Source organism: Hippichthys cyanospilos, chromosome 14 (genome assembly GCF_059441005.1).
Source record: "Hippichthys cyanospilos isolate Australia breed blue-spotted pipefish chromosome 14, RoL_Hcya_1.0, whole genome shotgun sequence".
NCBI classification, from domain to species: Eukaryota; Metazoa; Chordata; class Actinopteri; order Syngnathiformes; family Syngnathidae; genus Hippichthys; species Hippichthys cyanospilos.
The window spans coordinates 20,255,001-20,270,000 of record NC_142382.1 but is presented as its reverse complement, the minus strand read 5'-3'; the positions used below and the strand labels follow the sequence as shown (position 1 = coordinate 20,270,000).

Below are 15,000 nucleotides of genomic sequence, written 5' to 3'. Positions count from 1 at the left end.
TAAATTCTAAACCATTCTATTAAATTATATGGCACACAAGTGAATTGCACTTGGTGTGGTAGCATTCTTCGAAATAGTTTTGTACCTCCTCTTGCTTCCTGAATTCCATCTCCATCTGCTTGTTCCGTGGCTGGTTCTTGCCAATGCTATGACCGGTAATGAAGTTGTTGCTGATGTAAGCCAACTCTGGGTCCTGCTTTGCTGCCTCTTTGATTAGACTGCAAATGAAATGCAAAATGTTATAGAAAATATCTATTATTGTTTCTCTATGATAAAATGCATACTCGGATTTAAAATCATTATGACTTACTAGATATGTAAAAAAACAAGGACTAACAGTAATCCTACCGGTTTAGGACAACTGCAGTGTAACGCCTCTCCACAAAGATAATTCCACACAGAATGTTGGTGAATGGTGAAGGAAAGTTGGCTTCAGGCCTCTCTTTAGTCTCCACCTCTTCATCCTCATCTTCTTCTTCTTCAGAATCACTCCAAGAAACATAGTTGTCCTGATTCCGGTTGTTATACCACTCTACACTCTCAAACTGCTGCCTCTCAAAGGGCTTGTATTCATGCAGGATTTCCAACAGACTTAGAACCTTTGGTGTAACAAATCTGAGGTCCAAGGAGGCTGGAGAAAAATGTTCTTCACAGAGAGCATGTACTTTTCTGAGAATGGTGTCGGTGAAGAGCAGAAACTTCCGGTTCAGTTCCCCCTGTTCATGCTTGATGTACTTCTGAACCTCACGCACCATGATACCTGCTGCTTTGTCTGCACACCAGGGCCCAAGCACCTGTAGCACAGCACTGCAGTCACTTAGAACCTGAACAGGAAAAAGAAAAAATTAAGAAGAATGTACATTTTAGGTTTATTGTAATAAAAAGTATACAAAAAACATAAAATATTTAAAGCTATTTTTTGTCAAGTATTCCATGAGGAATACATTTTTCTGCTTTTGACCACCACAAAAAAAATATTAAATTTTCCTTCCTTTGACCTAAAGCTACAAATTTTTTAGGCATATGTAGGACCTCAAGACCTACAAAAAAAAAAAAAAAAAATCAACGAACCATATGCTAGTATGTGCAGAACCAAGGTTATCAACTTTTGAATGTGCCATTTGGTCCGTTTTAGTACATTTGCAGGTACCAAAACCCTTGACACGATCAACTTCACATTTGGCATTCTTCATTATCCGACATAGGGGCACAACTGAGCAAAGTTTCGTGAAGATCGGCTAACATATATGATGAGGATGGGGCTTCAAAATGTGTTTCAAATATCCTTCGCCACAAGTGACAAAAACCTCAACTCCGTTTTTTACACTTTCGTGTACTGTGCTAATCCTGTTTGAACAAATTAACCAAAAATTGGCCAAAACAGCGTTGAGGCATGGAACATGAAGGTTCTCAAATTTGATGACTTCAAGATAAAGGGCGTGGCGAACAAAGTTGCTGTAAATGGACCCAGATGGTCTTATCTTTTCAAAATTTCATATAGTCGATTGGAATCCAAGAACATACCTACAAACCAATATATTTGTCGTATTGCAAGAGCCTTCTAGTGGCAGCAAAAAACATAGCACTCTTTTAACATTTTGACGTACTTTGTTGAGCCCGTTAAAGTAATATCACTGAAATTTAGTCTGACAAGCCTCCAGACACGCCACAATTTCACAAATTGTAAGAGAGCCTAATCCTAAAGACATCGACAAACATACATTGCATTATAATGCTATCATGGTCCATTATAATGCCAACTAGTGGTAGCAAAAATTGCCATTATAGTCAAAAGATTGCAGCAAAACCCAGTTGGTTTGCCTTACAGCGACGAAAATTTTTCCACATATGTAGGACCCTAAGACCTAAAAAAAAAAAAAACAACAACAAAAAAATCAAAGACAACCATATGCTACAATGTACAGAAAAAGAGTTACAAAATTTTGAATGTGCAATTCTGAATGTGCAAACCCATTTATGGGCATTGGTAAGTCTTCAACGGTTGCCTTCTTCTCTTTAACGATTGACCCGATCAACTTCCAATTTGGTATGGATCATTATCAGACTTAGAGATACAACTGGTTCAAAAATTGTCAAGATCCGATGAAATATATGATGGAGTCAGGGCTTCACAATAGGAAAACAATATTTCCTTCTCCAAAAGAGACAAAAACCTTTATAACTCAGCTGAACAAGCTTTAAAAAAATCAGATACAGTATCATTAAGACTCATTGAGAGGAATTGTAATTAGTGATGCTTCCCATAGCCGTTGAAAACCCAAATATATTGTGCAACCATGGTTATATATGCTGTTTTTCACTAACTTGTTCTTGGTCAGGACATTTGACCGCTTTACTATCTTGCTACCATAACAAAGAAGAACATTGTCGTGGGAAGTTGACAGATATTATTGTACAAGATGTTTTTGAGCAAGATGTTTTTCAGAGCCTGAAGGACACACTTAAGTGTCAATATCAAATCGGGAAACAGGTGTTGCGGCGCCAGGGCGGACGGGCAGGCCACCCGCCCTTCCTCGTGCACGCAACTAAAAAATACAAAAGAGAGATGCAGAGTACAAACAAGTAGAGTCTGCTGCGGGTTGCGTACGGACGCCCAGCCGGTTGACAAGCGGAGCTCTACTTGGGTGTTGGCTCTCCACCTTCTCGGCATAGGTAAGAGGCTCATATGATGATTTCACGCAATGTCAACTGTATTTGAGAACTTGCATTTGGTCAAAATAAATATGCCAGTTATTTGGGCTAAATAGCATTTGGGAACGTTGGTCTTTTGTTGAGTGTTGTCTTTGTCTCCTGAGCGCCGACCGGCACCGATCCTTTCAACAAAACACTCATGATCTTAATAATCTAAAATTACTTATAGCAACACCTGGTGGCAGACAAAAAAGTTAATTTTTACACTTTCATGTACTGTGCTATGCCTTTTTCGAGGAAATTGACTGAAAATTAGTCAGGAGAACATTGAGAAAGGGAACATTAAGGTTCTCAAGTTATAAGACTTTTCGACAATGGGTGTGGCCATTACACCACCTCAATATCCGATATCTGACCAAAATGGTAAAAAGTTAATGTAATTGGATCTTATTACCTCTAAATTTCATACATGTGATGGGAGTCCAATGCTCAACACACTATTTTTCGTTGTATTGCGAGCGCCACCTAGTGGCAGCAAAAAAAAAAAAAATTACATTTATTTTTTTTGTTGAGCCTGTCAAAGTATCATAACATTTTTTTTCTGACAGGCCTTGAAACACGCCTAATTTCCACCACTAAAGATTACGATAATGGGTGTGGCCTATACAGCAGTGCTCATTACGACGATTTATCGTAACAAGAAATGTTATGTTATGCTGTAATTTGACCCAGATGATCTCATCTTGTCACATTTTCATACATTGAAGTCCATTCCTACATACATCAACAAACATACATTCCATTATTGTGCTAGTATCGCCTTGTGGCAGGAAATAGTCTAAAATTCAATTTTTGCGATTCTATTTACTTTGTTGAGCCCGTTGAACAAATGCTTATGAAAATTAGACCTTTTCTAGAACATTGGGTTCTAATGTTCACCTGCATATGCCCATACGTGTTCATATCCCAACATCGTCATACCCCGATCTGTTCATACCCCAACGTGCACAGGTCTGCGAGGGCCCTTATCAGCTGCTTGCAGCTCTCGTTCAGGCTCACTTCCCAAGTGCACGAGGGAAGAATATGTTCTACTTATAGAGCAACTCACCCAACATTATGGAAAAATGGATCCACCAACCACAACAAGGAGGAAGCTGGGAGAACTGTGTCAAGGCCGTGAGACATCCGCCGAATTTGCTGAGGAGGTGAGATGCCTTGTCACACTGGCCTATCCAGGAGAAGATCTCCAGTTTCAGAAGCAGCTAGCAACCAATGCCTTCCTTAAGGGCTTAGGGAACCAAAAGGTGGGCTATGAAGTCATGGACTGCGAGCCGGGCTCTCTTGTTGATGCTCAAAAGTTTGTGGAGGCCCATGAACATAACTTCAAAGCCACGGTGGGCCTCGAAACTGAGTTAAGGAACTGAAGCAAGCGCATCTCATGGATTGATGGAGACTTAATTGAGGATACTGCTGCGATATCCTGCGAGTTTCAGAACCCCCATTATGTCACTGTTGACCAGTTTGCTACACTAATGAAGGAAGTGAAATCTCTGGCCTAAAAATCTGAGAGTCTACGGCTGCAAGTTGAGAATTTCCTGTTTATTAGAACCAAAAGAACTGGGACGCCATTGCTCACTGCATTCTACCACAGCTCAAGACATGGAGTAACAGGATTCACACCCAAAAATCCTCTGCTTGGCAGAGAGGTCTACCAGGCACAAGATGGCCAGTTTGGTACTGCAAGACTCAAAGCCCATCCATTGGAAGTGTAAGAATTCATCTACAAACTGGATTAAAATATGAATGAGGGGCATAGCATGGCAGGAGAATACCAACACATTGCAAAAGAACAACAGAAAAAGATTCATGACCTTCGAGCAAGCGAACATTTGTACAATGTCAGAGACCTGGTGTTCGTTAAGGACAACACCAAAAAGAAAGAACTAAGACCAAAGCTGCAAGCACTCTGGAAGGGTTCTATGATTGTTGCTGTACAACGTGGTCCTGTACTGTACGAGATTCAAGGTCCAAAGTGTAGCACCATAATGCATAATAAGGGAAAATAGCATCCTGAACCAAGTCTAAAACAACGTGAAAGGTGCTTGGCTGTTCCAAGACCTCACTTTGGAAGAGCATACCACATCTTTAAATTCCTCTACCCAGCCTAGAGACAACTTATCAAGTAGGCTACCCCGGTGAGTAAAGCTATTAGTGTACTGATGAAAATGATTTAGTGCTTCAGGACTGCTTTGACTGTACACACGGGGACAAGTTTAAAACCACAGCCGTGTGTGAAAACTCTGGCACAGTAGATTTATTTGAGTATGCTTTCGCAGTTACCAGCTACATTAGCACAAGCAAGAGACAGCTACAATTACTAAGAAACTCAGGATATATCCAATAAAAACCTCTGGATTACTGAATTTTCCGCACTATAAGGCGCACCAGATTGAAGGGAGCACCCTCAATTAATGACATATTTTAAGACTTTTTTCATATATAAGGTGCACGAGATTATAAGGCGCACCCTCAATTGATGACATATTTTTAAAAAAATTTCAATCACAATATAGTATGACTTAAAGTAATAACAATAATAACTCAAATAATAACTCTAAACTCTCAATAGTGTAATAACTCAGCATCAAAGGATCATAGCAACATGCCTACTGGGTGAGAGACATGGTCCTAGTGTCCGCCACAATATATTATTTTCTGCCACAAGGTGGTTCTAGCACTATGATGGAATACATGTTTGTTGATGTCTGTAGGAATTGACTTTCAATCAACATGTGAAGTCGTGACAAGATGAGATCATCTGGGTCAAATTACATCAGTATTAAATGTTACGATAAATCATAATGAGCACTGTTGTATAGGCCACGGCCATTATCAAAACATCGTAATATTTGGTGGAGGAAATTAGGCGCGTCTTAAGGCCTGTCTGAAAAAAATTCAGTGATATTACTTTGACAGGCTCAACAAGGTACATTTATATGAAAATGTAATTTTTTGCTGCCACCAGGTGGCGCCCGCACTACGAGAAAAAAGAAGTGTGTTTAGCATTGTACTCCCATGAAATAAAATTTAGAGATCATCTTGGTCCAATTATATAAAGTTTTACCGGTCTGGCTAGACATCGGACTTTGAGGTGGTGTAAAGGCCACGCCCAAATTTGAAGTCATAAAACTTGAGATTCATAATGTTTTCTATGTCTTAATATTCACCTAATTTTCCATGAATTTACTGAAACCGGAATAGGGCAGAACATGAAAGTGTAAAAATTAACTTTTTTGTCCGGGTCAATTATATAGAAAAAAATGTCAGAGAAAAAAAACATGTATTTTCTTGAACAAAGCTGCCTCTCGAGTGAAAAACATGTTTGGAGTTATCTTCGGGCTAAGACTCTCATCCAATGTGTGAGATTTTTAGAGAATATGACCATCTCTGTCAAGGTAGAGCAATTTTTATTATAACATTGACTCAGCTTGTCCAATAACTTATCATGTCCTTTATCGAAGTCACAAAGTTGGGTGTATAGCATTTTCAACGTCTTGAAGGTTTTATGACAATGTTTCAATTCCATTTGTTAAACAGGCCCAGAGCAGTACACAAAATCGGAAAAGGGGTTGTTTTTGTTTTTTTTTTGGCTAAACCTCATGTCTCTTATGGGTAAATGGGTCTGAACTGAAAAAAAAAATCCGTAGTATTCGTTTTTAATAATTATGTATAGAAACAATAAGGACCCCACGGGCAGTTGCTGCTGAAGCCCTAATGATAACTTGTACAGAAACAAGAGACACGAGAAAAATAATCATTCATTCTGACCTGTCGGGAGACAGTTGAAGGATCCCTGTCTTCTCTTCCAACAGTTAGGTTAAAATCATTCAAGAAGTTGAGTGCTCCATCTAACTCCACTTGCAGACGTGAGGAGAGCCCACTCTGATCCAGATAGGGCCCACAGTCCAACACCACTTCTCTTGGCTGAGAAGCATATCTGGAATGAGTTGAAAAGAAAACAATTGATGTGCTGATAATGCACATACCGCATTAATGCTACATTATTGTACACTATAAAAACCTGGAAGCCTGCAAGATACAGCCAGCATATGCGGCTTGCCATGTACAGGCTTTACTCAATGTGCTCACTGCTATATTTCTCTGCATTCTCAGCCAAGATGGCTCTGCTATGCTGGTTTATGCTCGACAAGCACTACTCGATATTAACGCATCTGCAAATTCTCTTGTCGTCCATACCACCTTACCTGCTGTGTTCACCGATTGTCACCTCACGGAGAAAGCTCTCAATAAGACGCGAAAGATGGCAGGTCACTCGGTGAAATAAAAAACTCTCACGCAATTCCCCTGCTGGAAGAATCATCGCTTTTCTGGACCCCATCTGCTTCGACGACCTCGGTATCTCCGTTGGATCCGGCCTGTTTCTCCTCCTGACCAGGCGGTTGGCTCCCTTCATCTGCCGGCAGAGGCGCCCCCTCCCAGACGCCGCGTCCACAACGATGGTGTGGACATCAGGAATCTTCGGCCACTACCTCGCATGTCCTCCAAGGCCAGCGTGGAGTTGATTCTTAGCCAGGCTCTTTTGAATGCTAGATCACTAGCAAATAAGACTTTCATTCTAAATGACTTTGTCAAATCACATGAACTAGATTTCTTGTTTCTTACTGAGACATGGATGCATGCCAGTGAGTTCATTCATTTTTCTGAGCTGGTCCCTTCGAACTGCCTGTTTTTAACCCCCCCCCCCCAAGCTGGAAAATCCAGCTTTCAATGTCGACTGCCACCGTCGATGTCTATTTACAGCTTCTATTGTGTGTTTTAAATCAATTCAAAAAAGGCTGAGAATGACCAATAAAAACTCTAACCTAAAACAACTCTGTAAGAAGTGTTACACAGACACACACACACATTAAGAAAATGAAACAAAAAAAAGGAAAAAAAAAAAAAAATATATATATATATATATATATATATATATATATATATATATACACACAGTATGTATAAAAAACTGTAGGGACCTGTCAAGAACTACAAGGTCAGTAGCAGTTTCCGCATTGCTCTTCAGGACTTCCTCCAAATTCTGTATTTTTTTCTCAAGATCTGATGGGTCACACTTTCCGTTCAAAATGGAGGCGGTGAGACCAAGAATACGGGGATTGAAGAGGCTGCCATCAAAAAGCTGCAGACAGTTAAAAAAAAACAACAACAACAACAGCAAGATTATGATTAAGCTAATCAAACACAAAATGACAAGAATCGGAAATGTTTTCAGCTTGAGAATACCTGTGGTACAATCGGAAAAATAAAAACAAGATTGTTGGGGGTTGTTCATGTAGCAAGAAGTCAATTTGGTCTATTTTTAGTATTTAGTAGTATTATAGTATTATATAGTATTTGTGATATCATTTGACTTTCCCATTGCTCACATATTCATATTTTTTCACTCCAGATGAGGAAACAGCTCTTCAGCCAGAAAAGAAAGCTCGGTTGGAGAGTGATTTGAAGGCAAAAGATGGCACGGTGTGGCATAAAGAACAGTTGGAGATGCAACTCAATTTCACCCAAATCAAAGCTTATGCTGGAAATGTCGAAACATCAACTGTAGTCAGAAGAAGTATTTCAAATCCCCTTCAGAGCTTCCTGTCTTTTGTCACTCTTGACATGATTTGCATCATTCAAGAATCAACTATTCAACATGCACAGCAAACAGAGCATGGCAATTGGTTTATGTCCCCCCCTGAACTCATGGCCGTTTTAGCAATAGTCAATTTGCATGGAGTCACTCAGGTGTCATTACTAAGTGACTGTTGGTCAGCAAAACTGGGAAACCCACAGATAATTCGAATAATGTCCAAGACCTGCTTCAAAGATATCATGCGATTTGATGACAAGTCCACCTGAAGTGAGCAAGCAAAAACTGAGACGTTTGCTGCAATTTCTGATGTGTGGGGTTTATTTGTCATGAACTGCATCACAACGTACAATGCTGGCCGACAGACCACCGTGGACAAACAACTTTTTCCATCAAAGATCCACTGCTAATTCCTGCACTACATTTCTAGTAAACCTGAAGTTTGGGATCTGGTTTTGGGTAGCCTGTGACTTGAAAACCAAGTACATTTGCAATGTCCTCCCATATCTTGGCAAGGACCCCAGTCGTCCCAGTGGGGAGAGACTGTCAGAAAATGTAGTTGTAACCCAGCTACTTTCTTCGTGTCGACCTATCGCGAGATCGATCGCGAGACGTCGTGTGCACGTCTTTTTAAACATGGCCGCGCCCGGCATTCCCTCGTGAGTTGGGTGCGGGACGGACCGTAGCATACACAGGTACGAACGTAGCCGATTTGAATCCGCGATAATCGGCTTCGACCACGACAGTAACTGTTGTGCTGCCACCATTGCAGACCATTGCAGATGTTCCGCCCTTCTCATGGGAAATTGTGCACGCCATGATTTGTGTAAACGAGGGACTGGTGAGTCAGCATGCTGCTTGTCACTATCATGCTAACGCTAATATGCTAAGGCTATCGTGTCAATGCTTGAATGTATAAAAGAGTACTCTTGTGCAGTGACAATCTGCTATTGAAAACCCTAGGATTTATTTAATGTTCATGACAATCATGATCATGGTGATATGATTTATCAAGTGATATTGTAAAATGTTGTTTTACTTGGTGAATGATGTGTAATGGTAGATTACCATATGTATCGCTGGTCCTGTTTCATACAGGCCAGGTTCCCGTTGATGGCGAGCTAAACCCACGAGCGAACTGACCAGTGCGTTCACCTGCCGTGTGACTCACTGACTGAGTGAGCCAACCAACCAACCCTGTGCACATTGTATATATTGTATATATTTTGTTGTCTTCACTGTACATAATAACAACACCTTGCTGACTATATGCATTCTGTTCATCATTGAGCACCTCACTTTCCTCCTAGCCGAGCCAAGATCTTCTGCACTAGCCTAAGTTATAATACCAAACCAACATCATAATTCACATTACAGCATAACAAGTGCTACATAGTCATGAAACTAATAGAACCATTTGTGGAGAAAGGCAGGAATGTGACCACGGACAATTTCTTTACATCACTGTCACTTGCAAAACGACTTCTTGCTGGAAAACCACAATCCTTGGCACAGTCAACAAGATTCTCTGGGAAATTCCACTATGCGCTAAACAGATGGACTGCAATGAATTCTCCACTCAGCTGTTTTCAACCACTGGTGCCACAATCACAGGGTACACTCCCAAATGGAAGAAGGCCGTCTACATTTTCAGCAGTATGCACAGCATGGTTAAGACTGACAATACTGCCAAAAGGAAACCAAATACTGTCACCCTTTACAATATGACAATGTGTGCCGTGGATATAATGGAGCAGATGGTGAGTGAGTACACTGTCCGTAAAGGAACACGGCACTGGCCAGTAGCCGTGTTTTATTGCATGATTGATATGACAGCCCTGAATGCATATGTACTGTATCAAGCATGCATCGGGAAACAAGAGAGACGGGGGAGCTTTCTGGTGGAGCTTGCAAGAGAGTTGGCTAACTCTCCCTTAGGGGCAAAGAAGGCACAAAAGGAAACATTACTTAGGGAACAACTGTTCCCACCTGCCCTGGAAAAAGAGCCTTGTGTGAAGTCAGACATCAGTGCAAGAAGAATCACGCCACTGTGCGTTGACAGACATCAGTGCAAGGAGAATCACGCCACTGTGCGTTGACTGCTACAGATATACATGTGGTAAATTCAGAAAAGAGATGCCATAGCAGTGCAAGGAATGTAAATGATTGTTGAAATGTATTCACTCACAGACACTGACTATACCCTGATGACACATATACTGTATGTAGTTTCATACATATACATATAAACACACACACACACACACACACACACACACACGCACACACACATATATATATTTTCCTGGTCCATTTTTAATCAATAAAACTCACCAACAAAGGAAAAACATGTGCGTTGTAACATGAGCCCAACCGTTGTTGTGTAACAGGAATTATTTACCGAACAAAGTAACCTGTTCACAGGTGTATTAGGGTGTTAGCTCAATTCTTTAGTGCCAATCGAAAGTCAAATTGTGAACCTTCTAGTAATGCTCTAGTAATCATGATTTATTTATGTATTTATGTATGTAAGTATTTATTTATTTATTTTTATTCATTTATGTCCAGCCCTAGTACCAGGCCAAAACTTTAAAAAAAGTCACAACTCATCAGCACCAAATGAGCAAATAAACGATCAAACTCTAATTATAATGTTCATACACTCACCTTCATAATCTCACAATATGGGTGATCGGTGATGGCAAGATGACAATCATCAAAAACCACTAAGTTGATTTTTGATAAAGGTAAGATTTGATTCCTCAAAATGTGCAAAAATATATGGCAAGTCATAACCAGCACCTGCAAGATAAAATGTCAGAATGACAGAAGTCCGTATCAGAAATATATAGAAAGTACAGTATATGGTGGTAATAAAATCCCATGTTAGTTGGTTCTGCCACAGAAACTAATAAAATTAGGTAAAAATAAGTTTTAAGTACAACTTATCTGACTATCAACTTTTCATTCCAGATACAGTCACAAGGTCACTAATGGCAGTTTTCCGGAGTACCAGCTGTGGCCCTGGATAATTGCACTCTGGTGTAAATTAAAAATAAATTGTGGAAAACCTGACTGAATGTTGTCTTCAGTGGGACTCAAAGCCGTTACCATCCTGCTACCATACTTATAGTGCTTACAGATGGCAACACATGTTTTGAATAGAAACTCTAAGAAAGTAATTTACTCCATTGAGCATCAGCAAAATATGACATGAGAAACCTTCATGTCAGAGAGTCAAGCATGTCGAGGCTTAATAATGGTTCCACCATGGCTGAAGATCTTTCAACTGTAGTAGCTTGGTGATGGCCTTGCAGAACAACTGGGAAACTGTCACGGGAAGGAGATGGAAGACTCAAGAGCACACACAGGCAGGTAAGATTAGAGACAGAATGTTTATTTGCTGAGGGATACTTGCTGGTGCGTAAACTAATGAGAACGGGCCACTGTGGAGGGGCTTTCGGGTCCAGGGAAGCTGGGGCGTGGCAGGCAGTTGGACGAGAGGGAGCAGATGGGACGGGGGTTTGAGCGGGGAATTAGATTGGCAGGCTAATGGATGGTTGGATTCAGGCAAGGTTGAAGCACAAAGAGTCAAGGCTAAACAGCAGGATATCGGGCAGTTGGAGGCAGACAGGGTCGATTCAGAAAAAATCAGGCAGGAAGAACTGCTGGACAGCTTGCCGTGGCGCATGGAGACAATCTGGCAGGCGTGGCGAGGAAGAGACTGGGTTACATACTGAGGTCATTAGCAGCAGCTTTTGGTGTTTGAGGCTGATGGGCAGGAGAAGGGTTGAGCAGGTATGGTGAGGCTGGAAATGAGGTGGCAGGACTGGAGGACTTTGACTAGCTGCATCAGCCCCCTCTCGTCACCAGAAGGCGCTGACGTAGTTGGCAGGGGAGGATCTCATTCAAGCCAAAGAATACACCCACTGGCACGGCACTTCAGGTTGTAGTTCGCGTAGCCCGTGTTGCAGACGGATATCCATCCTCGTCACCAGATGAATTACCTCATCCAAGGTGGTGGGGAAGTGCGTGGGACACCACTTCGTCCTTCAGAGGACTTGAAAGTCCATGTAAGAAGGCATCAACCAACACGGGTGCGTTCCACTGACTCTGACTGGCTTTTGTCCGGAACTCAATGGCGTAATCTGCCATTGTTCTCTCGCCCTGTTGCAGCTTGAGGACACCCCGAGCCAGTTGCACACCGGCGTAACTGAGCCCAGAGACTTTCAGTATTTCCCCCTCAAGCGTCTGGAAGGAGGAACAAGTGGGTGACTTCCCTCTGCATTCTGCCGTTCCCCACAGACGGACTCAGTCAGTCAGGTGAACAATAACGAACGCCACCTAAGCTTCTCGGAGGCCAATGTTTCAGGTTGAAGAGCAAGCAGCAGGGAGAAACTCATTAAAAATGCCTCGCAGGTTTCTGCATCACCTCCATAGTGTTTCCGAACACCAACTCTGGCTTGGAGTGTCGGGTGGCAGACAGGAGGGAGGTAGATCCAAAGTGGACGATGCCGGGGAGGTGGATCGGCGTGCTGGGTCCATTGATGGCCAGACTGTACTGTCACAGGAAGGAGATGGAATACCCAAGAGCACACACAGAGAGGTAAGATTACAGACAGAATGTTTATTTGCTCAGGGCCTACTTGCAGGAACTGAAGCTAATGAGGACGGGTCACTGTGGAGAGGCTTTCGGGACCCGGAAAGCTGGAGCGTGGCAGGCAGTCGGACGAGAGGGAGGAGATGGGAAAGGGGCTGGAGCGGGGGGATTAGATTGGCAGGTTAATGAATGGTCGAATTCGGTCATTGTTGAAGACCTAGGAGTCAGGTCTAAACGGCAGGCTAGCGGGCACTTGGGGGCAGACAGGGCTGATTCATAGATAAACAGGCAGGAAGAATGGCTGGAAAGCTTGACGTGGCGCATTGAGACATCTGGCAGGGGCGGCGAGGAAGATGCCGGGTTATATACTGAGGTAATTAGCAGCAACTGTTGGTGTTAAAGGCTGATGGGCAGGAGAGTTGCGCGGGTGTGGTGAGGCTGGAAATAAGGTGGCAGGACTGGAGGACTGTGACAGGAAACCAGGTTTTGACACTGACGACTAAATTACAAAAGCAGCCAAATTTACAGAGTGCACTGGTGGAAATTTCATCCAGTCATACAGTGCAAGTACATGTTTTAATGAGTGCACTGTGTACAGGGATGTAACAAGATTATTATATTTATTGATCTGATGCACACAGTCAAAATCGGCATACTTAAGAAGAAGCAAAAGCATAATGTCACATGTCACCAGAGTGCTGTTCGAACCAACTTCAAAATAAACACACCAAATGATACATGAACAATCCAAAAGCTACAGCAGGCTTTTACTTTGAATTTGGCCTTCATAGTTGTGGTGGGAGGAGCTATCATGAGTCGCAACTCGGTTTTAATGCATATCACATTGCAAGCAACAACAGCAACCAGCCATTTAAAAAAAAAATCATCACTGATTAGGGATGCTCAGAAAACACTAGTCTATTGTGCTGTCATCATCTTGTACGACACAGCACAAGTCTCCAGCCTTATCGCTAGCTGAATATTACATGGTGCAGGTGGGGAATTCAAAATATTGGTCATTTCGATTAGCTATTATCTAGTGGTCGCCAGCCTTTTTGTCACTATGGACCAGTCAACCTTTGACAATTTTAACGCAGCTCAAGGTGTTGTATATATATGTGTATATATATATGTGTATATATATATGTGTATATATATGTGTATATATATATATATATATATATATATATATATATATATATATATATATATGTGTGTATATATATATGTGTGTGTATATATATATATATATATATATATATGTGTGTATATATATATATATATATATATATATATATATATATATATATATATATATATATATATATATATATATATATATATATATATATATACACGTATTTTTCATCTTACAAACGTGAACCGCGCTGTTTTTTGTCCTCCTTTTATGCACGAACCTTTTGTCTTACGAACCATCCAACATGCCAGTCAGTGTGTCCGCATGACGGTCTCAGTCACGATCTCAATCACGGAGATGGCGATATGCAATTGGTCGATTAAGGTCACAGTCACAGTCTCAGTCACGGAGATGCCGATATGCTATTGGTCGATTAAGGTCACAGTCTCAGTCACAGAGATGCGGATATGCTATTGGCCGGCGTCACGTCAATCACAGAAATGCTGATAAACTATTGGCCGAACGCCTTCATCTAGCTTGATGGCAATGACGGGCAATCCAAACCTATGTTAATTAGTGAATGCGTGCAACGCGCGCAAAAACCTTAGGTAAAAACATCACGACTTTATACACGTTAAAAATGAGTAACAATCTACTGTACAGTTAAATTAAATAACATATACAAAGGAAAAATGACATTTACCTTTGGGGCGACGTGACTTGAGCTGGGTGGAGGCGGAGGGGAGCAGGGACCAACCCGCAGAATTTATTGATTTAATGTCTTAAACGGGAACTTTTCTCAAACTAGAACATATCACCGACGATTTCCTTCTCTTTAATGCATAATAGAAGAAGCCTCTCAATTTTGTTGTCGATCGAGGTCCGTCCCCCGGCAAGGAAAGTCTTGCCCTTAGAAGATTGCCGAGCGGTTACAGCCATACTCACCAGCCATGCGTG

The 15,000-nt window shown here is 41.5% G+C and overlaps 1 protein-coding gene and 1 long non-coding RNA gene across 4 annotated transcripts in view; one reads left to right on the top strand and one right to left on the bottom strand.

The window, feature by feature from the left end:
• Window positions 1-15,000, bottom strand: part of dicer1 (dicer 1, ribonuclease type III) — a 146,899-nt gene that overhangs the window by 105,971 nt on the left and 25,928 nt on the right. For all 3 annotated transcript variants that reach the window (XM_088433078.1, XM_088433077.1, XM_088433079.1), the window contains 5 exons: window positions 10,973-11,107; window positions 7,692-7,852; window positions 6,481-6,649; window positions 349-824; window positions 86-218 (listed from right to left, as the gene is read on the bottom strand). In XM_088433078.1, the coding sequence (XP_088289204.1) occupies window positions 86-218; window positions 349-824; window positions 6,481-6,649; window positions 7,692-7,852; window positions 10,973-11,107 (1,074 nt within the window). The remainder of the gene's footprint in view (window positions 1-85; window positions 219-348; window positions 825-6,480; window positions 6,650-7,691; window positions 7,853-10,972; window positions 11,108-15,000) is intronic.
• Window positions 8,889-9,687, top strand: LOC148413269 (uncharacterized). The gene is made up of 3 exons (XR_015867810.1): window positions 8,889-9,000; window positions 9,078-9,146; window positions 9,404-9,687. It is a non-coding gene; the product is annotated as an uncharacterized LOC148413269 (long non-coding RNA).